At 40.2% G+C, this 24,441-nt stretch overlaps 1 protein-coding gene across 2 annotated transcripts in view; it reads right to left on the bottom strand.

Moving 5' to 3' along the window:
• Positions 1–1,452: 1,452 nt before the first annotated feature.
• The window catches only part of Abcd3 (ATP binding cassette subfamily D member 3), a 57,836-nt gene continuing 34,847 nt past the window's right edge, over positions 1,453–24,441 (bottom strand). For both annotated transcript variants that reach the window (XM_029475605.2, XM_021157215.3), the window contains exons 8-23: positions 23,827–23,883; positions 21,531–21,673; positions 18,803–18,872; positions 17,399–17,468; positions 17,214–17,311; positions 17,027–17,118; positions 15,775–15,866; positions 15,621–15,693; positions 14,145–14,208; positions 11,926–12,003; positions 11,763–11,828; positions 11,593–11,682; positions 11,036–11,155; positions 7,468–7,572; positions 3,947–4,003; positions 1,453–2,843 (exon numbers count right to left, since the gene is read on the bottom strand). In XM_029475605.2, coding sequence (XP_029331465.1) covers positions 2,766–2,843; positions 3,947–4,003; positions 7,468–7,572; positions 11,036–11,155; positions 11,593–11,682; positions 11,763–11,828; positions 11,926–12,003; positions 14,145–14,208; positions 15,621–15,693; positions 15,775–15,866; positions 17,027–17,118; positions 17,214–17,311; positions 17,399–17,468; positions 18,803–18,872; positions 21,531–21,673; positions 23,827–23,883 — 1,353 coding nt within the window. In that variant the 3' untranslated portion in view covers positions 1,453–2,765. The remainder of the gene's footprint in view (positions 2,844–3,946; positions 4,004–7,467; positions 7,573–11,035; positions 11,156–11,592; positions 11,683–11,762; positions 11,829–11,925; positions 12,004–14,144; positions 14,209–15,620; positions 15,694–15,774; positions 15,867–17,026; positions 17,119–17,213; positions 17,312–17,398; positions 17,469–18,802; positions 18,873–21,530; positions 21,674–23,826; positions 23,884–24,441) is intronic.

Genomic DNA, 24,441 nt, shown 5'->3' with positions numbered 1-24,441 from the left:
ATAATAGATTTCTATTTCCTGATTTCAATTGTGGACATGAACAACAACAAAACCAGTGCTTAAATTTAAGGATACTTCTGTACCTGTGCTGCCACGGAGTGTTTACATGGTTTTAAAAATGATTTAACTATTGGGGGGGGGGTAGGAAGGTAGGTGGTAGGGACCACCCAACGCTGACAAGCTGGGGTACACACCTGTAGTCCCAGTACTCGGGAGGCAGAGCCAGAAGGTCAGCTCCAAGTTTGAGGCCCACCAGGGCTATGCAGTGACCAACCATTGTCTCAAAAACCAACCAGCCAACCAACCAACCAAACAAACAAACAAAAAACTACTCAGTGTTTAAATAAAACTGTATCAGCTTCTCACAATTAGTAATGTCAAATCCAACAACAGGACTCTGTCACTAGACACGGCTCAAGGTTTTAAAAACTAAGCTTAAAGGGCTGGAGAGACGGCTTAATGGTTAAGATAATTGACTGCTCTTCTAGAGGTCCTGAGTTCAATTCCTAGGAACCACATGGTGGCTCATAACCATCTGTAATGGGATCCAATGCCTTCTTCTGGTGTGTCTGAAGACAGCTACGGTATATTCACATACATAAAATAATTTTTTTTAAAAAAAGGAAAAATGTTTAAAACAAAAACTAACTAAAAGCTTTAAAATGATGTAAGAAAATGGGACAGCTGTTCTCAGCAAGTATCTATCACTGAGAGCCACCACCTCACTCCAGCAATGCTGAGCAACACTGTTTACACACTTTCTCTTTAGATAAAAGAACCGCAGGACACAGAGCAACACAAACCTCATCTGCAGAAGGCCATCCACCACGGTCTTCCATTTACTGATTTCTTTTTGGGGTTAAACTAGCATTCTCGGTGTAGTCTGTGACAATCGTGCAGAGAACGACTGAGCACCACTGTCTAGTCAGCCCTGGGAAAAGCATCCCCACGCTACAGTACACAGGGGTTCTCCTGGAAGACCTGCCTCTCTGCCTCAAACGGTGAGGCACTTTACTATTAGAGGAAAACAGGAAATCCCTGATCAGGAGGTAGACAAGAGGTTGAACATGTCTGCTGTCAGCCTTGCCGTAGCCTAGCAATCTGAAAACGTGTAGTTTCCCTGTGCCTTAAAGCCTTTCCAGGATACGCTAGCCTTTAGCCTTCCTGGCCATCTGTTAGCATTTGTGAAGTATAAACATTTGGTGAGGATTTTCTAAGAAAGAAATGCACGTTTAAAAGTGTACATTAATCCCAGCACTCAGGAAGAAAAGGTAGGTAGATCTCTGTGAGTTCAAGGCCAGCCAGAGCAACATAGGAGACCCTGCCTAGAAATATAAAACAAAATCTTTTAAAGCTCACTTAATAAGGTAAGGTTAAAAGACCGCCTGGGTGCTGAAAGCCCTTTCTGAATGTCTGCATTCAAACCCAAGAATAAAAAAGGACAGGCACATATTGTGTAGGTTATCTTTTTTTTTAATCTGAACAGAAAATAAGTACACAAGTTTGCTAAGGAGACATGGTAAAACTGAATGTGATGCATTTATGGAATCAACACATCAGGGTTATCTTGGTAGCCAGTGATTGTGAGTTATGAAGACAAAGACCATCAAACACCCCTTTCAGAGCCCACTGGATCACACCGATTTCACAACTATGTGTGATCACGTTCACTCTCAGCCCTCCTTTGTGGAAACAACAGTTAGTCTCTAATGGTTCCGGGGAGCCAGAGCTGATACAGGAGCCGTTGTCCAGGAGTCACAGACCGTTCCTAGGAAATGTCATTCACCCATGTGCATGAGAATGGCTTAGCAGTTTTACAAACTGAAACCACAGACAAGGACGGCAGCAGTGTTGCATGCTCAGTACATTACGTCATGTAGTGCCTCTACACTCACATTTATACAACCACATTTCTGATGAGCCTGTCCATCTCTTCACAAAATCAAAAGTTCTCCTAAGACCTTGAGCTTCACCCAGGAGGTTATGTCTGAACATTCCAAACACTGGTCAGACTGGTACAACGTGTAGCAACCACAGGCTGTAAGCAGGGCTGCATACACACTGTTGTGCACCACATACACACTGTTGTGCACCACATACACACTGTTGTGCACCATGAGAACCTTCAAAACAACTCAGTCCAGTGGACTGAGACAGGTACATTTATTGTTTAGCTAGAGAAACCCCAAATGGCTCTCCTGGAGTCCAATGCACCTCAAGGCATGTGTGAGGAATGAGAATAACCGCCGCCACAGCGTACTGAACACTATCCTGTAACGATGGAGTATGTTTCAGCAAAACATTGTGATTGGTCTGGTTCCCACTAGCATGGGGCATAAGAAATGAAACTCAAGACTACTTTGTTAGAATAGAACAGTTAATGACCCCGGTTTTAATCTTCATGAAAGAAAAGGACAGAGCCATAAAAGTCAAATTAGCTGACTTCAAATGGTTTACATCCCAGGATGAATCAGGTTACACTGATTTAAGCCCAATTTAATTCAGGCAGGTTTTTTAACCACAAGAATAAGGACATTCTTAGTACATAATTAATAATTAAACCAACATATACACAATTAGCAATATCCTATACAATATTAAATGTTTTAACATGTTTCAATTATCCTATATCTAGTCAATTTGTTGCTTTGTTTTTTTTAAAAAAAAAAAACAAGCTTAACTTTATTTTACAATGCATCTTGCATTTACAAATGCATTCTGTTCATTATCTTGTTTTGAAGCCGATGAAGTTCTTGAGATGGTCTCTATGATCCGAACTCAACCGTATCTTCTGTGATCTTTTTGAATTCATAATTGCCTCTACCGTCCATATGCAGGTAGTACTAGAGGAGAAAAAGGACAGTCAGAGACCAAGAACAGGTATGTTCCCCCATTTTGGAGAACTAAAACAGACTTTTGCACGTTTCTTAGTCAATGCACAGGCATCCCACAAAAGAGGATGCTTTCACAGCTCTGAATTGCAGCTCAGAGCGACTAGGATGACCGGTGCCAGAGCCTGGGTGGCTCACCAGTGCAGCACTGACTGCTTCATGGTCAGCTACCACTCTCCACTCGAAAGACTCTAGTTTAGATTCAGCAGGGAAGAGAAGGAGTTACACGTGTGCCCCTGAAGACACAGAACAAAGCCTTTTGTTTCTAGTTAGCGAGCGTCTATATATAAAGATATGTTTTCTTCTGTTTATTTTCTGTTTGCTAATTTTTTAGCTGCTTCGTGTTCCTTTCCCTTACACGGTGGCTGTTCTCAACACACATGAGGCCTAGGGCTGGATCCAGCACAGGGAAGGAGGAGGAGAGGAAAAGAGGGAGGGAAGGAGAGGGGAGGGAGAGAATAGCAAAGTTTGAAAAGGAAAGATAAGAGAATCAGAGAGAAGAAAAGAGCTCTATTCTCGGCATTACCCCCACTAACCTTGAGGACACTACCCAGAATCTATAGCACTTCCTGTACTTCAGCACGGTATCTGGTAAGTGGCTGAGACTATCTAACAGATCCTATTTTAGTACACTACAAACATGGCTGGCATTATGCTAGCTTTCCCTTATAGTCCTGACTGCTACTGAAAATGCTAACACAATTTTGCCATCTAATTGTTAAGACTTTCTGCTCTTCTGTCAAACCTGAATGATAACAACACAGCTCATTTACCCATTGCTATTACACAGCAGTCACTTATGACACTAGAGACCTAACTGCTCTCTAATCTCAGTAGAGCTAGAGATTGTTTATATACATTCTCGCTTTCAAAACTGACAACAATAATACCAAATAAAGTCCCACTGTATACTGTAAAGCTCAAACCACCCTTTTCCGTAAAATGTATGCCCACATGGTGACGTGACCATGAAATCTAAAATCAGTCAACAAAATTCACATATTTACATAAGATTCATAAAATTCATCAGTCCGTACAAGGAAAGAAATACAAACCTCGTGATGCTTCCAAAGGGACTTTCTGTGTGAAACAGTAAAGAGGGTGATGCCGACCTAATGCAAAGATTCAAAGAGAGGGTTATGTCACATCGGGATGGCAAGCCGCGAACACATGCATCTAAGTTCTTAGATGCCACGTTCAGTGGCTACAGTGAAGAATCAACGATAAAACATACCCTACATTTGATTTATTATGAAATGGTAAGATGCGGACAGCAAAAGATTAAAGTCAGGAAGTCACTGCTTCCAAATGTGCAGTTCCCTACTGTAGTCTCATCTTGGAATATGTCTCGCGGTTCAGAGTTGGGAGTTATTATTCCATTGCTTCTAGAAGGTTCTAAGACAGAATTCTGCATGTGTCTTCCGTAATGTATACAAATACTGACACAAATGAGACAAAAAGTTGTAAAAAAAAAATCTTAAAAGTTTGGATTAGGTTTTGCTACCCAATAAGCTTACTATAAAACATAATAAAAATATTTCAGTCTTGATCCAGGATTTCTAACACACTTCAGATTTTTAGATTTTTGAAGAAACATCACTGTAGTTGTTCTGGATCAGTGGTTCTCAACTGAAGGTCAAGCTTTCTCTCTCTATATATATAATAAATATAACATAATAATATTATATAATATATTATATATATATATACATATATATATAATATATTATATATGTATATATATACATATATAATATATTATATATGTATATATATACATATATATAATATCTGGTGGGCATTCTGGTAATGACTGAAGACTTTTTTTTTGGTTTGCTGAGAACAACACTGCCATCTAACGGACATCACTAAAAGTGCTGCTAAACACAGTCCTAAGGCCCAGGAGAGTCCTAGCCATTGCCTAGGAGTTACCCAGCCAATGCAGATGACGGGGAGGACACTGCCTTAGATCCTCAACACACACCTCTCACCTTTGGGAGAATCAGCAAACCTTCACCATGATTTTTTAGTTTCATTGTATTATTTATTTTTTCTCAGCACTTTTTTTTAATTGGCTATTTTATTTACATTTCAAATGTTATCCCCTCTCCAGGTCTCCCCTCTGGAAACCCTTATCCCTCCCCCTCCCCCTTTCATTTTATTTTTTTAAAGGATTTATTTATTTTTATTTTATGTGTGTGACTGCTTAGCCTGCATGTAGCCTCCAGTGCCCTTGGAGGCTAGAAGAGGGTGTGAGATCCTTTGGAACTGGAATTAAAGGCAGTTGTGAAACACCATATGGATTCTGTGAACTAAACCCAGGTCCTCTTGTAGAACTGCAAGGGCTCTGAACTACTGAGTCATCTCTCTAGACCCTAATCTTATTTTCATTTTGATAATACTCTTAAAAGATTAGCCTAAGACAATTCTGAAAATTTCTGTCACGAAATTTTATGACTAAATTATTCTGCTGGCACCAAGTAGTACCACTTAAACTGTGCCACAAGTTTGGCTGCCAATGTGCAAATTAGGAGCTGCATAAGAAGATATGCACATTATCAGCTTTCATATTTCAACTGTATCAAAAGCCTATTGAGACTTTTTTTTTTCCTATTCCTGATGTGTTAATTGGATTAGGGTAGGCATAGTGTGTATTAGAATTACTTAGGCCAAAATACAAAAGTAAAATCTAAATGGTAAGATCCAAACACCGGATGCTCGTGGCTTGGATTCGGCAAAGCAGCCACCAATCTCTTTAATGTCACTGAGCTCAATGCTGCTTTATGTCGTTTGTAAATTTACAGTTTGGTAGTTAGAAAAAGGTCATGGGCTTGCAAGAAGCCCTAGTGGGTAAGACACATGCCACCACGGCTGACAATCTGAATCAATTCCTGGACTGACGTGGTGGAGAACTGACTCCTACAGCTGTCCCCTGACCTACATGATCACCATGCATGCAGCAGATTCCAAAGCAACAGTTTTTAAAGGTTCTAAACTTAAGGACTCAGCCCCTCATTTTCTCTTCCTCATAGCCAGTACAATGTTAAATGACCATCAAAAGCTCAGGTAAGTTCTCTTCCCTTAAGTGGAATGTATTTTACAGATCCACACACCTTAAAATCAAAAAAGGCAACAACATAGAATTGTCAGGTTGAAGCCTTCAAGCCAAATCCAGTCTATATGTCCTTATGCATGAAAACACTGCAGACATCTCTAATGTCTAGAAAACTGGAAACCACATACAAATTACTAAAGAGGACTCAAGAAGAGAAATAAGCCATTAAAGAAATACAATCCACAGTTCAGTCAACAATCTTCCACTGGAGAAGCCCCTAGCGGACCCTCGACAGCAAACCACACGTCATCCTTTCACACACCTGAGTTATGTGACAGTTTGTTAATACGCTGCTTTGCTTTGCAAAGTTCAAGATTCCACACTTCTAACAACTTCCAGGTACTGCTACGGCTGCTGATCCACAGCATCCTCCAAGTGGCAGGGAATGTGTGTGTGTGCATGCGCACGCATGTATGTACATGCAAGCGTGTGCATATATACATGGCTTATTGTAAACTTCCCAAATATAAACAGTTAAAATCCTCCTGTAACTCATTTAGTCACACAGAGTAACAGAATATACTACTATTTTTCAAATCTACCAAGAGTACATCAGGACTAGTGAACAAGTATGTAAATAATAGCAGCACAGCTTACCTCCTGTTTATCAACTAAAAGAAACTTGTTTTAGATAATACTATCTGAATAAAATAAACCAAATGAATTAAAAACTAACAAACGAAGGGTGGAGAGATGCCTCAGGGTAGAGCACCTGCCGTCTCCGCATGAGCACTGGCAGTGGGCATGGTGGGCAGCCTGTAAACCCAGATCAACCTGTGTTCTCCACACACCCCCTGTGCATGCACACCATCATACATGCACACACATACAAGCACAACAGGTACATATGCCACAAACACATGCACACATAAAATAAGAATGTGAAAAGATTTAAGTTAGCATATGGTAACTGTTGGGTTTTCTTCATTTAAAAAGTGATATATAGGTAATGCTAATGGGACAAAAGAAATACCAGAGGTCTTTTGGTTAACTGAGTAAGTAATAATGTAAAAGAGATTCAAAAACTATATCACAACTAAGAAATTGCTAAGATTTAGAATGCATGGATAATTTCTTATAATTTGTTTGTATCTATAAAGTATTTTTTAATTTTTTTAAAGATTTCTTTATATAAATGAATGTACTATAGCTGTCAGACACATCAGAAGAAGGCATCAGATCCCATTACAGATGGTTGTAAGCCACCATGTGGTTGCTGGGAATTGAACTCAGGTTGCTGGGATGCGTACTCAGTGCTCTTCACTCTCCAGCCCTACAAAGCTGTATTTAGAATACACTGATAGCTCCATGCACTCTGGTGTATATACTAGTTACCAGTTTAGAGACAATGCAAGGTATTACTTCTCAGTAGCATTCTCATTGCTTGGAAGTCCCTCTAGCCCAAGCCTGCAGTGGGTGTGGCACACAGACACTGCAGCACAGCCCGTGTGTGACGCTTACCTTTCGACAGTGGCTGTAAATGTAGTCTTCCACATCCACACTGACCGCACTTGTGCATTCATCCAAAATGGCAAACTGGGGTTTATGATAAAAGAGTCTTGCCATCTAAAGTGTAAAAGGAAATAATCTGTATAAATAGAGATTGGCCTAAAGGTGAAGCTAATAAAAAAAGGTAAACTTACTTCAGTAAATATGCTTTTTGGAGTCTTCGAGAGCTAAATATTAAAGTTATTCTTAACTAAAAAGCATCACCCCAGAGACAGAAACAATATAAATAAAATGAATTATTTTTACTGTCATCTTAAATAAAAGGAGAAATATGTGTGTGAGAAATATGTATTGCTAAGACAAAACAAACAAACACTTGTGTGAGATGGAACTCAGTCTTAAGATGAACGGTCAACAAACAAGTTTTGTGCTTTAGCCAAACCTTAGAATTCAGACCCCAGACGGCTCAGATGCACAGACTCCCCTGACTGTTGCTTAAGTAGGGGAATCTGCTGGTGTTCCACTGACCACATTCTAGTGGCCCTGCCAGGTCGGCCTGGTTGGTCTGGAAGTGTGCTGTCTTTGAAAGCTGCTGACCTTAGAAATGAACCCAGGAATGCTAATCCTTACATTTCTTTCATTAGCAGGAATGTGGAACATTTTCTCTCACTTAATATTCCAAATGTATTCTATTTTCTGGAAATATTCTGACACTGTCCCCAATAGAAATCTTCATGTTGCAAAACCAACAGACATGTTCCTCACCCTAATCAACTTATCTTCTGAGAAACACTCTCCTCAAGGCACTCCCTCTCTGAGAACAGTGAGGGCAACTGGGGTCCTCCTCTCACTGCGTTCTCCGTCCTCTCTAGTACTTTCCCACTTGGCCATTGAGTGTGTGTACATGGGGTTCCTCAGAACTAAATCCTAGAACCTCTTCTCTCTCAGAACTGGGAGCGAAATCTTCCTGCCCCTTTCCTACTCTCCCTTCCATCTACTCTTTCTTCAGGCTCATGGAGTTTAGAGTACACACTCCTCATCTCTGCCATGCCCTCATCTCAGAGAACACTCATTTTCTGCCTGCATGACACACCACCCTCCCGCCCTGCTTTTCACTATTCTCCATGTGACCAGGGAGCATCTACTACATATGTAACTCAAAGAACCCCACTTGACAAAAAATTCTCCACAGCTTCCCCTTTCTCATCTTCAAGGTCCTGTCCCCCTTGCTCCTACCATGCTCTGACCTCAGCATCTAGCCAGCACTATCTCTTCCCATCAGCCACTAGGAGAAAGATGTCTGGGTCTTAGAGGTTCTATCATGTCTCTCTTTCCTTTCTTTTCTTTCCTTCTCTTTTTGCTGTTGTGTTGCTTGCTTCTGTTTGACAGAGGCTCTCACTCTAATTAGCCCAGGCTGGCCTAAACTCATGGCAATCCTACTGCCTCTGACTCCAGAATGCTTGGACCATGCCTATGCTATCACAACAGGTGTGTTTGTTCTTAAGTCCCAATATCTGACTCTGGTCCGGACATCTTTCAAGTGACTGTTTAAGTCACTCTCTCGATCCAAGGGCGCCCTTTATGGAACTGCTGCATATGGCAAACTTGAGCTTATCTTTCTTTGTGTGGTTGCCTTAGCTGTAAGATTCACTAAAGTAGAAACCATGATGAAACTGCAACAATATGCCTGACACTTTCCACAGCTGTTCTATTCAAGTACACAGCAAGTGAATAACTAGAATGAGCTGCTTTTCTGAGGCTTACACCTATGTGCATGGAGTGAGGAAGCATCAGACACTATCATAGACTGTGCATTGACGGTATTTCACAAGGGCCTGCTGCTCCATAAACTATTCCCACCTGTGTGTGTGTGTGTGTGTGTGTCTCCATCTCCCCCAATGCTGTCAACTACTTGACTCCACAAAATAAGGAAGTTGTAAGGCAAGTATTCAAACGGACATTCTGTCAGCTGAGGTTGATAAGCGGTCTTTTCACACATTCTAACATTAGCTGTCTGCTTGGCAAGCCCCAAACTACTAAGATACAGTTTCCTTGATATTCACATTAATAATTTCATAGGACTGTTTTAAAGATATAATTAATGTGTTAGCCTTTGTAATCTGCTTGGCATATTGGCTATCATCTACTAAGCACTTAAAAACTAGCTGTTACTGACCTGAACTGTTACCGGCCTCTTATTCGAATAGGAAGAGTTCTGCTGAGCAGTAAAGGAGTAAAGTAGGAAACTGAAGATGGGGGCTGGGAAGATGGCTCAGTGGGTAAAGTGCCTGTTGTGCAAGCACAAAGACCTGAGTCCAAACCCCCAACACTCATACAAAAACAAAGCTGGGCATGGTGGTATCAACTATAATCCAGGGCTGGAAGGCAGACAAAAGGGATCTTGCAGGCTTGCTGGCTAGGAAGCCTAGCCAACTGATAAACTCCAGATTCAATGACGGACCCTGTCTCAAAAAGTAAATCCACAAGAAATCTGATGAAGACCTCTTTAGTAACCAACAACTGAACTGTCATGTGGGTACTAGACATTAAACCCAGAAAGTCTGAAAGAACGAACAGTGCTCTAGAACGAACCATCTCTCTAGCACATTTTCTTGATTCCTAATTGCTGTAGGAAGGCCCAGCTCACCTGGACAGAACCATCTGAGCAAGCAGGCCTGTGCTGAATAAAGAGGGTGAATGTGAGCCTGGAAACAAGGCAGTCAGCAGCAGTCCTTCATGGTTTCCACTTCAAGCTCTTACTTACCTTGAGTTCCTGCCCTAACTTCACTGATGATGAACTATGACACAAAAGCTAAAATAAACTTTCTCCTTCAAACTGGTATCGGTCATGGTGTTTATCACTGAAACTGGCAGCACACAGTAGCAGGGTCTTGCTACAATGGACCTGACCATGTTGTTGTTTGGAAAGGGCAGTGGATGCATTTAGAACTTGTGGCTGGGCTGCTCCATGGGAGCTTAGAGACTAACAAATAAGGAGAGGACAGCATACAGGAGAGTAAATGCTGTCTTTTTTCAAAATAACTTTGTGATTATAAAAATTTAAAGTATTTCCCAATTCTTTATGCTAGGAAAGTCTTAAAATTCTAAGTAACTCTGGGAGTAGGTCAGTGACAGAAGAAAAAAGTTACAAGTGACAGTGCAGGGGGGAACAAGGACAAAGGACAGGATGAAGAACTGGTGTTTCTAATACTTTCAGTTGTTCAGGGCGAGCAGCCTGAATGAGCGTAAAGAGCAATCTTTAGGGAAAAGTTCCTGAGAGATGCTATGGCCCATGCTCCTTACAGAACCACTGTCTAGAAAGCAACAGCCTCCCTATAACGTTCATGTAACACATCTACCGCTTCCTCTTTCACAGGGCAGAAACATTACTTACACATTTTCAAAATTTCAAATTTATATGAAGTTAAACATTTTCTAGCACTTTTATTATAATTTAAACTAACTAACACTATAATATTTGCTGAGTATAAAACAAAGCCCTGTGTCAGGATTAGTCAAATTCTGGACTCTGACAGTGACTTCAAGCAAGCATTTGGTCCCAGGTTCAGAGGACACTGACCGCCATTCTTTGTTTCTCTCCTCCGCTGAGTACATCCATCCAGTCCTGAACACTGTCCCAGCCGCCTTCTCGCTCAAGGATGTGACCCAGCTGCACATTGTCCAAGTACTGCTTCAGCACCTGCATGCAAGGACGAAAGACGGAAAGTGTCTTAGAAGCGAATGGTCCGTCCTGGCTCACCTCATTTTTTTGGACCAGCTCAGTAACTCCATAGCCAACCACTTGGACAGCTAGGTGCTCTTCAGGAGAAAAATGGGGCAAAGCTGACCTGAACCATCAGGCCCTAGCCATGGTACCCTTGACAAAATGTCTAGGAGCTTAATGACAGTGCAATATCATATAACCAACAGAAGGGGGCGATGAGAATACAGCACTGTAGCAATAGTTGAAATATGCCACGAGTAATATGCAAAGCAGCTATCGTTTACCACCTCTTGGAGAGTTCTAACTATGGTTTGGAAGGCTTTACAGATTAGGTCACACTATATGATGTTTAAAATAACAAAGAATCTGAAGCAGGGCATGCTGGGTGCACATAGAATATAAACAGCCCTTACCTGGTCAGAGATGCCCCTCTTCTTCTGATCTTCCTTTCCATCCGGATATATGACTTGGTCTCTCAGTGTTCCCAGGGTCATATAGGGTCGCTAACAGGGACACAGCAAGAGTCATTAAATGCATGTTTTAAAATATTAAGCAAAAAGATCTTATTCAAACAAAGTCTTACCTGAGGAACATAAAATAACTTTCCTCGCTCAGGTTTAGTAAGACGCCCTCCAAAAAGAGGCCATAACTATAAAAGCAACGGGAGAACACAAGTGACTGTGAGATCCACAACCCAACAGTATTACAAACAAGACAGCAAGCCCTGGAAACCAGCTTGGACATACCTCACCAAGAACACGGAAGAGGGAACTCTTTCCACAGCCGTTTGGACCACAAATCAGAACGTTGGCCCCAGATCGAACCTGAAAGACAATTTTTCTTTGAATTAATTAAATTAATATGTACATGAGTCAAAGTGGTCTTTGCTAAGTCGGAGCTTCTGATTTTACTTGTAACTGTGGTGTTGGGCACAACTATGAAGTATATGATGAGAGATTTCTTACTTCTGATAAATTTCAATTTTTACTAAGTTTCCTTTTTTCACTTAAAGACCATTATTTAGACTGTTTAATATAGTCTTAATCAGAATGCAAAATTTGAAAGCTTAAAAAAATCTGAGGATTCTTGAAAATAAGAATAATTGTATATATTCACATTTATTAACTTATTATCTGAGCTGTAGAGCAGATTCTTTTACTTAGAGGTCTATATTTACTTAACAATATGTCACAAATATTCTTCCAGGTCACTGTATTTGGGTCCCTCTTACCCATTCTTTTAATGCCTGTAGTACTTCGTATATACCACACACGATACTATATGAATAGTATGAATATACCATAATTTCTCTAAACATTTCCCAATGATTAGATATATACATCATCTTTTATTTTGGTCTTTTAAATGACACTGTACACAACTTCTGTGTCAGCAAAAATATTCACAATAACCAAGTGAATAAGACTGTACAGAGCAAGCACTGGGGAGAAAACTCAGAGTAGGAAACAGAGACAGGCCCGGATGCCTCGGAGTTTAAGTACACTTCCCTGAAAGTGACAACTGGGAAAACTTCCAAAGACATGTAAGGACCTTATCATGAGGAAAACCATTTCTGTCCACCTGCAGCAAGCAGGCATGAGGACATGAAGACAGGAATGGGCCTTGCCTCATAGACAGACAGACTGGCTCTGCTGGAGGAGACAGCAAGGGGAGCAGCAGCAGCAGTTACTGGGCTCAGAGACATGCGAGGTAGGGAGAGGAGGAAGTGTCAGCAAGTCCTAAAGAGCAGCACAAGCCAAAGCACTCCACGCCAGCCAGGCTCCAACTGTGCTAATACAGTCTCCGCGGTATTCAAAGCAGCCAAAGGTAGACACTGCCCACGCAGATGGAGAGAACGCAGTGAGTGCACACAACAAATACCACTCCACTTACAGAGGGATAAACTAGGCCCGCATTGAGAGCCTATGGAGGATGAAGGGAGAAGTCCTAGCCTGCAGAAAGCCCACTTGCTTTCTGATGGCCAATCGGCCTTCTGATGGCTTTCCAAAAGAAAGGAATCCTGGTTCTCAGAAGTGTGCAGTGGGCACAAATAACCTAAACAGTGATCTTCAAAATTCAAATACAAATCATACAAGAAACAGTCATGTGCTGCCATTTCACTTTACCATGGCCTCTCATATCACCAGTGTAATTAGGAAAACATCAGCAGCACTGTTTATTTGGCTGATGTCCTACTTGGAAAGGCTACACTAGGTACAACTGTACTGCTTATTTTTCAGGGGCTAGTGACACTCCCTGCTAAGCCTGATGGCAGATGAAGAGGACCAATTCACTCTGGCTCTGACATATACAATATGGCACATGCCTCACCCCCAAAACACAACACACAAAATATATAAGTAAAATGTAAGAGAAAGAGGGAGAGAGAGAATGACTCTGAATTGTTTATATGAATGTAAATCATGCTGCACAAAGAGATTTTGATTTAGATTTTTTTATTTAAGGAGATTAAAGTTCTATTTGCATATTTAAATGTTCAACATTCGTGGATATTCTAATTAGATACATCTTAACATGGACTTTATTTGCAAAAAAAAATTAAGATTATTTTTTTTCATGTGTGTGTGCATGCTTGTATAAGCGTATGTGCATCATGTGTGTGTAGGAGCCTGCAAAGACCAGAAGAGGATGTCAGATCTGGAGAACTGGAGTTACAGTTAGCCACCAGGTAAATGCTGGGAACAAAAGCTGGTTCCTCTGTGACTTCTAACTCCTGAGCCACATCACCAGCAAAACAAACTTGTTGTAGTCGTAATCACTGAGAATTTAAAGCCAGTCCATTTTAAGAAAAATGAGATTTCTAGATGGTTCAAAGACATAGTCTCAAATGTGACTGTATGAATTTATATAGAGACAACTCAAACTTTAAAGTTAATTTAAATATTCAATTTTCAATTCATATTTTGAAGATGATTTAAACTCATATAAACATTTTAAAACTTACTTCAAAACTAAGGTCTTGGATCAAGATGTCGCCATTTGGTGTTGCTAAAGGAACATGATCAAACCTAAAAAGGACATTAATAAAAAGAGGGAAATTAAGACATGTAAGGAACTTAAATAATTCAATACTACAAATAGAAATAACCCAACACAGCAAAAGACCATTCAGACACTTCATAAATGAATACATTCAGGGGACAAAATGCAATTTAAAAGGTCCTCGAGCTCTCCTAGCACCACAGAAATGCAAATGAAAACTGCCAGGAGCATCACCCTATTAAGGATGCAGCCATAAAGACAACTGTAAGTGCTGGCAAGACGCAGTGGAAGAGGAATCCTTAGCCACTGGCGGTCAGAATGGAACGAAACAGCAATGACAGGAAAGCAACATGAAGGTTCCTCACTTAACTGCTCTAAGTGTCCTGCTTCAGACAGGCACTCCTAATTCCAGGAGGCTATCTGAAGGAAATAAAGTAATTGCTGCAGAGTGGTACCTGTGCTCTCCCCCTCCCTCCCTCCCTCCCTCCCTCCCTCCCTCCCTCCCTCCCTCCCTCCCTCCCTGCCTGCCAAACCAGCTGGCGACACTCCCTGTCTTCAACAGACAAATAGATAAAGAAGTATCATATGTGTAAGCACACACTAACACAGGGAGTATGTGTGAGGTTTTCTCAGCCTTAAAAAGAAGACAAGAGAACCTGAATCTGGAGTGCCAGAGAGATGGCTCTGTGGTAGGAGCCCTTGCTGCTCTTGCAGATGGCCCAAATTTGGTTCCTGGCAACAGTATCAGGTGGCTCAGAACCATGTGTAACTCCAGCTGCAGGGGACTCAATGCCCCTTTCTGCCTCGACATGCACCTGCGCACACATGGTGCACACACATACAAGCAGGATCACACACAAGTAAATATTTGTTTTAAACTCCTCAAACAACAAGCATGATTTTAAAAGAACTGAATTGATTATCTTTTTGATGATTATGGTAAGAAAAACAAGAGAGAAAAAGAAACACAGTTCACATGTAACTTCTATGTAAAATGCGGTAGTGGTCGCTAGGGCCTGAGGGAAAGGGGAGTGAAGGTGTTGTCATTCCAGGATCATGAAGGAAGATGAGTGAGTTCTCGGTCTAAGCAGCAGCACAGGAACTACAGTTAAAAGTGAGCTCTGCACACACAAAATAACACAGACATCCACTACATACATTCAGGGGTAGAAATAAAAGATATAATAATTAGCTGAAATAGGAACATTACTTTACAATATGTAGGTAATATCAAAACATCAAATTACACACACGCACACACACACACACACACATATAAATGTTTATGTACCTTAATCATAAACTTAACTTTTAAGACACTGGTACACCAAAGCTATTTAAAGTGTTTTAAAAATCAGCTTTAAAGCACAAGCTGAAGAGCAGGGCTGCATGCAGTGTACACACTGTGTAGTACAGCTCAGCCTTTCCCAGTACGTACTTTATAATGTTGTCTGTATTGATGATTTCTCCAGCACCAGGGACCAAGGGACTGGCTTGTGCTCCTTCAATACCTTAATAGAAAATAATTATGAAGATATCATATATGGGAAAAAATTAAAACCATGACTGCAAACTATGATGTTTGTATTTACCCTTCTCCTGCTGTGACACCATTGTACGTTCATATCTGCCATGATTTAAGTCCTTTAGTACTTGCATTAATTCTGTAATCCGAGCAGTAAAACTAAAATTTAATAGAAATCATAATCAAAAGTCTATTACACCATGTATATAAACTGAAATGTCTAACATCGAAGCTCAGCTTAAGAGACATAACCCAAAGGAAGTCTCGTCAACATAAAATATTAATAACATACACGTCCTACTTTGCTTCAGTAAAAGAGAAAGGACAAGAAAACGAGGAAGAGGTTTCACAGGAACCTCCACCCCATTCAGAGGCAAGACAAGTGTTTCCCGTGGTCACCAACACATATTCTTGCTAATACTCTCCACAGACACAGGAAGGCTGGGTTCTGAGCTGCCAGAGTGACCTACTGTTACATATAAAACTGGCCATTCTATCAAGAAGGAAGGATCCACTCATGCGCACTGCTTCTCTACAAAAGGGGGAACTGAGGACATCTCTACTCTCATAGTCTGGAGAGGGGAAATGATAAAGAATTCGTAATATTTGATGAAAATCACTGGACAATAGAAACCAGGCCCGTGATAAGAAGTTGGGGAGTGTAAGAAGGACATGAAGGTGAGCAACTGGGGTGTTTGTTTGTTTGCTTGTCTGGTGTAAATTACAAGCAGAACCCCCAGGGAGCCTTGGGAGGTGACTCGACTTGAGAGTGCATTTACACTTGGTGTTGACCCTGTCACAGAAGGCACTGTCCCTGCAGACATGAATTTTGTGTGCATTAAGTATGATGTTTTAACATACCAATCACTCCTTAATAAACTGGTTTTTGTAGTGTAAGAGAAAGAGAAAAAAAGAACTCAGTTGCCAGTATCAATCCTTAGGGGGTAAAAATCTATAGCTGAAAACAAAAATATTCAAATGTAAAACTACTCACTAACTTAAATTTCTGTTAAAAACAAAAACAAAAAATAAAACAAAACAAAAGGCTGCCAAGAATCATTTCCCAGCGTATCCAAGGCCAGCGTCCACGAGGGACGGCAAATGACCGTGACACTTGCCTAGCTAAGACTCACACAGCTGCCTTCAGGAAGCACGAGAGGCTCCGGAGCCAAGTCCTCCTTAGTTTTCTATCAAACCAGCTTCCCCGAGGGGCAGGGGCAGGACCTCCCATAACTTTCATCTCACCTGGGTACCAGCTTATAAGAACAATATATGCTTAACGATTACTCCATGCAATTGCATATTAGTACAAATCTTACCCAGCCAATCTAGTCATTTCACGCCCAGCCAAAACTATACGACCCAAAGCTTGAGACATCCTCAAAAGCATTCTTCCACTTTGGTAGTAATCCTTAAAGACAAATGAGTATTAGATTTTGCTCACGTTCCTAAAATAGAACAAAGCCTGAATTTTGAATTTTCACTTCATTAGTGTAAGAAGTTTACCTCCAGCAGCTCTGAGTGCGTGCTGTGAAGGTGGCGAGGGTGTGCCAGATCTAGGAAGGGGCGACTGACAACCAGGTACCCGACGACAGTGGCAACATCTGAAACAAAACAGTTAAGATTTTAAATGACATTATTTTACTTTTCCCACAAATCATGTTGCACCATCTCTTTTAAAACATACTTACATTTGGCAATGATGCTATCAATGAAACCCATAGAAAATCGAAAGAAAATGAAATTATGTAGGTGTTCCACCTGACAGGAAACAAAGCAAAGTATGGTTAGACAAACAGCAAATTTTCCCTAAGGATAAAGCATAATTAATTTACAAACATATACTGAATGGCTATGATTCCTGACTGTTACACAGCACACAGTGAGGACAATGCTTAACAGTGCTCAGATGGCAAACACTCTGCATCACACCGTGTTTACTTGACAACGTTGTTTCCATTACACATAATATACTAATTACACACAATAGCATGGTGCTGCTTCCAATCCTGCCAGACACCTAGACACACAAACTCATCAATCACCAAAGCAAAGAGGGAGCATGAGATGCCATTTCAAATACTCGTGTCAGAGACGGTCAAGTTGTACTAAGTTATGGGTACATGTCTGCAGACCCACAGGCTGAAAACAGTGCTTTGAAACTCTAAAAACTCTATAGTCATGTTAGATGGCAAAAATATCATTTTTGAAATAGCCTAAGACAATTTTTTAGTATTAAAATATGTGTTCAACATCACAAAGTCCCACTAAAATACTAGCTCCCTGTGGGTGAGGCAAGATCTCACCCAGCACGCTCACCACCTAATTCTTGCCTGCACTTAAGCCGCCTACCTGCCACTGAATATCTTCTGAGTCAGTCTAACTATCTGAACTCAAAATAGCAGCAAATAAAGAAAAACAACTTTTAGAAAACATTTATAATCCAAATCAAAAGGCCAACAAACTATGACCAACAAATTCTAGCGTGCCACTTATGTTGCAAATCAATTTAGCACAGCCACACAACTCATGTATGTATTGTATATCCAACAGAGACTACATGGTCAGGAAACTTAAAATGCAAATATGTACATACTATCCGGTCCTTCACAGAAAAAGCTTGCTAACCTTACTCTACAAAAGTCTCCACTGATCTGTAAGGACCATTAAATGAATCACCCAACGAGAGTTCTACAGCAAACACTGCAAAAATGAACAAGATTATTTTAGTAAATAAATCTATTTTATAAGTGGAAAATTTAATGTTGATGCAATAGTTTTAAAACTCATTTTTAGTTTAAAACACAAAAAAAAAAAAAGCCGGGCGTGGTGGCGCACGCCTTTAATCCCAGCACTCGGGAGGCAGAGGCAGGCGGATTTCTGAGTTCGAGGCCAGCCTGGTCTACAGAGTGAGTTCCAGGACAGCCAGGGCTACACAGAGAAACCCTGTCTCGAAAAACCAAAAAAAAAAAAAAAAAAAAAACAAAAAAAAAAAACACAGTATAAAGACTTGCTACTTAAAATATATCTTTAACATTATTCATCCATATGTAAAGGCAGAGAAAATCCACGTGTCCGTCAAGTGTTTATCTTACCAGTTTGCGGAAGACTGAGTGGATTGTCTGCTTCTCCCGTTTATTCCCATTGTAAAAGGCAATTTCTTCACTATGAAAGAAAATAATTTAGCAATTAATGTCAATGTTGTCTCACCCTGACATGTAAGTGAAACTCAGTGTCCAATGAGTGAACCTGTTGCATGTGAGTGGGCATCAGTGCAATGACCCAGGAGTAAAACGCAAGCTGCCAACCTGAGGTCACTCACCTAAGCCTACACTGCAGTGGGAGGAAAGAACTAACTCCACGAATCTGTCCTCTGACCACCAAAAGCACTCAGTAGCAGGGCCTCCTCAATAATAAAAAAAAACGAAGAGAATGATAAATGGACATCTTGTCACTAAGAGAGAATCTGGCACAGGCCAAGCCAGGGAATGTGATCCAGTTCCTAGCTAAGTTTATAGGAGCGCAAGAGCACACAACTGAGTGTATCACAAACTGGACTACAATCTACCTGTATATAACCTGGCTGTTAAAGACACAGTGAGCAAATATTCACAGGCTGTAAACAAGGCAGACTATATAGAAAGAAAGATTAGGCTGAGACAGACATTAGAGACCGTGAGTTAAATTACAGACCTAAACCAGATAAAGAGGGAGAAAATAACAGAAAAATACAAGAAATGATGCTTTGCCCCACAGCCTGTGACAGTGCTGCTGTGCCACCAGGAAGTCTAAATGCACCAAAGCTATTCTTATCCCAGCACCACAGTAGTCCTCACAACAATGTCCCCTGAGAGCAGGAATAAGCCCACAAGGTCACAAAGATCATCAGTGGGAAAACAGTGCCATACAGATGAAGAAAGCACAAATGTAATTTATGTAAATTCTTTAAATTCACATAACAAGCAAAGTTCAGAATTTAAAATTACCGCTCCTGTCTAACCTAAAGTCTCTCTGTCCTGTAAGTAAGATGAAAACTGCCCAAGCAAAGTACTTACAGAGTTACAGACGGCCGTGAGCCATCATGTGGTTACTAAGGAATTGGATCCAGATGCTCTGCAAACGTCATCAATGCTCTGAACTGCAGGGCCATCTGTCTAACCCCCACAACATACTTCTTTTTTTTTTAAAGATTTATTTATTATATGTAAGTACACTGTAGCTGTCTTCAGACACTCCAGAAAGAGGGCGCCAGGTCTCGTTGCGGATGGTTGTGAGCCACCATGTGGTTGCTGGGATTTGAACTCTGGACCTTCGGAAGAGCAGTCGGGTGCTCTTACCCACTGAGCCATCTCACCAGCCCCACAACATACTTCTTAAAAACACCAGAAAGTGTGTAAAGTATCTACATAGAAGTCTAGACACCGCAGCTTAGACACATTAAGGATGTATGTGGGTGCTTGTGAAAGGGCTAGGCAGCACTGCAATGCAGGCCTGACAAACCCAGTTCCATCCCAGAATTCCACAAGGTGGCAGGAGAGAGCTGAGCCCTCCACATAGGCACCGTTGTGCACGTGTGCGCCCGAAATATAATCAAAGTGCATACATGAAACCTCAGTACACTAAGGCAGGAGAATTGCAAGTTCAAAGCCAGCCTGGGTTACATAGTAAGACAAAGAAAGAAAGAGTAAGACCCAAGAAAGAGTAAGATGGTGGAAAAAGAGAAGAGGGAAGAGGGGAGGGTCTCTTAAAGAAACAGCAAGAAGCAGTTTCTTCTTTTTGTTTCTGGTGGTGAAGCTTGCTGCTGTTTTTGCCATTCTGTGATCTCAAGAGTTAACCAGAGGCAAGGGATGGTTACAGCACAGGGTAGAGCCAAGAGAATACCAGCAGGAGACACAGCTCCAATCCTGCTGTGCCCGCCTGCACTGTCCTAAGGGTCCTTACATGACACAGCCAATGCCTCTACTATGGGAACGTCCGTTTCCTAGTAAAAGCATACCACAAACACCTTTTCCCTAATTATAGCCACTATCCCCCTGCCTCCCTAGAGCATGAAACTCTACATAAAAAAATCAATATACGGAAGGAAAGGGAAACTATTAAAAGAATGACCTCCTAAGTAATCCTGTGGCTTCCTTCAGAGCAGCCTACACAGTGTTACATTAAGTACTAGGACCCTCAAAATTGACTTAAAGTTGGCAGTTAGGCACAAGAAACTTCAAAGAGCACCTCAGCTCCTGATGAAAACCTGAGCCAGAGCATGCACAGAGTTAATCATAACAACTCATTATCCATCTACAAGAAAAGAAGCTACGATAACTTGCTAAAATCACATAGTTTATAATGAATAGGTAGACACAGAAACGAAAATGGATGGCTCCAATGGCTGCATTTCTTTCTTCCTATTTCAGATCTCAAAACTGTCCAGAATGCAGTTCTGGCCTGCATTCAAGAGGTACTAAGGCTTAGTGCCCAGAATTCCTTCTCCCCACACAACAACTATCTGGAAAGACAGAATTACTAAACACTGTGAAACAGTCACAACCTTAAAATGTCTGTGGATAACTTAAGGCAGAGGTTTCATTGAAAAATCAGTCAATAAAAAGCATGAAGAGATAAATCAAGGAAACTACACAGCCAATAAGGAGGGCTTGAAGCATGCAGGATCTCTACTTTATAAAACTAACATTCTTCATAATGCTTATTTTCAAAACAAGTAAAAATCCACACTATTTAGTACCTATATTGTTAGAATCTCAAGTCACTATAAATGACATCAATATCCACAAAAATAAAATTTCATTATTCTAAAATGTTTCTCCTTACCTATTAGTGATAAGCCGGGAATTAACGTATCTGTATTCTCCTTCGTACTTCTGCTCCATAATTGTCATCTTACCAATGGGTCTTCTGAGTCGAGTTAGGAATAGCCCAGAAACAAGCAAGTAGGCCATCATGCTTGCCGGGCCCTGCAGTTAATGAAGGAGAATGATGCACAGGACTCAAAGGCACAGTAATAAAATCTCTGTGTAGATCTCTAAGTAACTGAACCCAGAGAGGCTGAGCTTTGCTTATTCCTCTCTTTTTCTTTTTTCCTGGAAGATCACATGCTAGTCTCTATACTTCTTCTACTGTCATCCCCCAACTCCTATAGCTCCATCCCCAACAACTGACCACCTAACTTCTCATGGACTTACCTTCTGTTACCTAACACTCTTTCACTGGAGCCCAACTTAATGTTCTCTCTCTAGCCCACAACTCTCAGAGCTATTTTACAGTCTTTAAATGTTAGCAGTCCTCTAGGTTCATTCCTTAGCTCGTCTCATCCTAAACTTACACTTCCAGTCTCATCAGTTTTGGATACAATATATCACTGCCAAGTATGTAGCATGCATCCTCACCCCAACATCTACAGGTGTCTCAAGGGCAATCGTAAGCAAGCTATCAGCCCCGCCTTGCTGTAAACTATACTTCTGTCTTTTATACATTATAACTCCATAAATGAACCCACAGCCACTGGCCATCTTAAGAAGCTTCAATGAGTCCCCCAAACACCCTTAATTTCTACATACCTCTCATACTCTGCCATAATCAAAACTGTTTTCCTGAACATGCCATTCAATGGGGCTGTTCTTACATCTGACAAGTTTAACATCTAATGGACATCCAACAATCTCCTCAAAACAGTTCAGTCAGTTTCAATTCTTCCAGGCACTAAACACTTCCTTGAAGCATCCACTAGTGGCCATTTCATGCTTCATTATAACTGCCAGAATAACTAGTACAATGTATATGAATATATGTGCCAATATTTTTCAAATTGTATTAGACTGATCAACACATTTCAGTAACTATAGCAAATAAGCTGAAGGTACCAACTGTGTTTTTAAAATGTCAATGCAGAATTATACATATAAATATGAAAAATACCAGAAATATAAATTACAGTATAAAGTCTAGAAACATGTGGTCTGTTCCCTCTCTTATGGTGCAGTCAGTTACAGAATAATTACACCTGATCACAGGGTAGTAAAGAGAAAAGCAAGAAATTCAAACAAAAGGGAAAAAAAATAAGTAAACTATTACTCAACCACAAAATGAATAAAAAGACACACACACACACACACATATATATATATAGGTACATAAGACCAATACACTGTTACATGGTTTGCTATAAATACTTAAGAGTAACATGAAAATTATTCAAGTTAGATGTCTTGGGTTTTGTTTGTTTGTTTTGTTTGTTTTTTCAAGACAGGGTTTCTCTGTGTAGCCCTGGCTGTCCTGGAACTCACTCTGTAGACCAGGCTGGCCTCGAACTCAGAGATCCGCCTGCCTCTGCCTCCTGAGTGCTGGGATTAAAGGCATGCACCACCACTGCCCAGATGTCAATGAGTCTTAAAAAAAGTTCTCGTCACCACACATATCAAAAAAGAAAAGAAGGCTCATGGGTTAGCCAACAATTTATCATTATAAAATACTTCTGAAACTAGTATTTCATTCTGAGTATATTGCTGATATTATTCTAAATTTTTATTAAAATTAATTGCTGCCAAAGCTCTCATTAGAATTACTTTGCAACAATAAGCACATGTGTGTGCAGTGTATGAAATGTGTGTTTAAATATTTCTGGTTATTATTACTAGGAAAAAAATTGGCTTTTTTTTCCAAGGGTGGCTTTCATGTCTATCAGGAGTGATAGTTAACATTTTCTTTGCAGTTCATTATTAAACTAATGAAGTTTGTAAACCCTAAAAAAAATAAATAAATAATATACCTAATTAAAAAAAACAAATTAGGGTACTTATTTTAGAGCCTCCAGTATAGTATTATCTTATAATCAGATCATATTAGGTATAATATGAAGATGTTTCCAAGGTTAAAAAAATTTTTAGACCTTCACATTATCAAAACACAGTATTATAGATTTTAAAATGTGGAATAGGGGTAGCAAGATGGCTCAGTGGGTAAAGACACTTTTTGCCAAGGTTGAGTTTAATCCCTAGAATCCTACACGGTGAAAGAATATAAAACTCAGTTGTTCCATGTCCTATAATATCCACACAGGCACACACATACATACATGCAAATGCACACAAAAGAATAAAAATAGACTCACCTGAGCTCCAATTGCACTTGTTAACTTGAAAATATATAAAACTATGTCTAAAAATGGCTGTAAAATAAACATTAGAATATACAGAATTAGATCTAAGAACTAGTTTGCCTAGACTGATAAATAATACAAGATGTTAAATATAAAATGCAATTCAGTATTTGATACATAATATGTGGAACTCTCACCATGTATAACAATTAGACCATAACAGTGCTTAGATAAATGAATATACAAAAATAAATAAAGCTTGCAAGAAACTTGACACAGAGATATTCCAAATAACAACTCTTGACCATCAAGTGTGAGAAATACTTCTCTCTATCACTAAGGCAGCTCTATCAGAGAAAGCACTCACTAACACAGTGATATAAATGTGTTAAACACAATGACTTGAGTTATACTTCCAAATCTGCTTCACATTTTTCTGGTTTTGATACAACATCTATAAAATGAAAGGGACTTCCCAACAATTACATAAATGAAATCATCAGGTGAGTCTATGGAGCTTATCTGATGATCAAATACTTTTTTATACATTTAAGTACTGCTGCTCACCGAGAACCAATCCAACCAGTGTTTGAAAAGCAGCATGTACTTTCGCCTTTTTCAAGGGAC

This window comes from Mus caroli, unplaced genomic scaffold (genome assembly GCF_978045245.1).
Source record: "Mus caroli unplaced genomic scaffold, Mus_caroli_1 scaffold_3, whole genome shotgun sequence".
NCBI classification, from domain to species: domain Eukaryota; kingdom Metazoa; phylum Chordata; class Mammalia; order Rodentia; family Muridae; genus Mus; species Mus caroli.
Note: the sequence above shows the minus strand (reverse complement) of the source record. Positions and strands in the feature narration are given on the sequence as shown.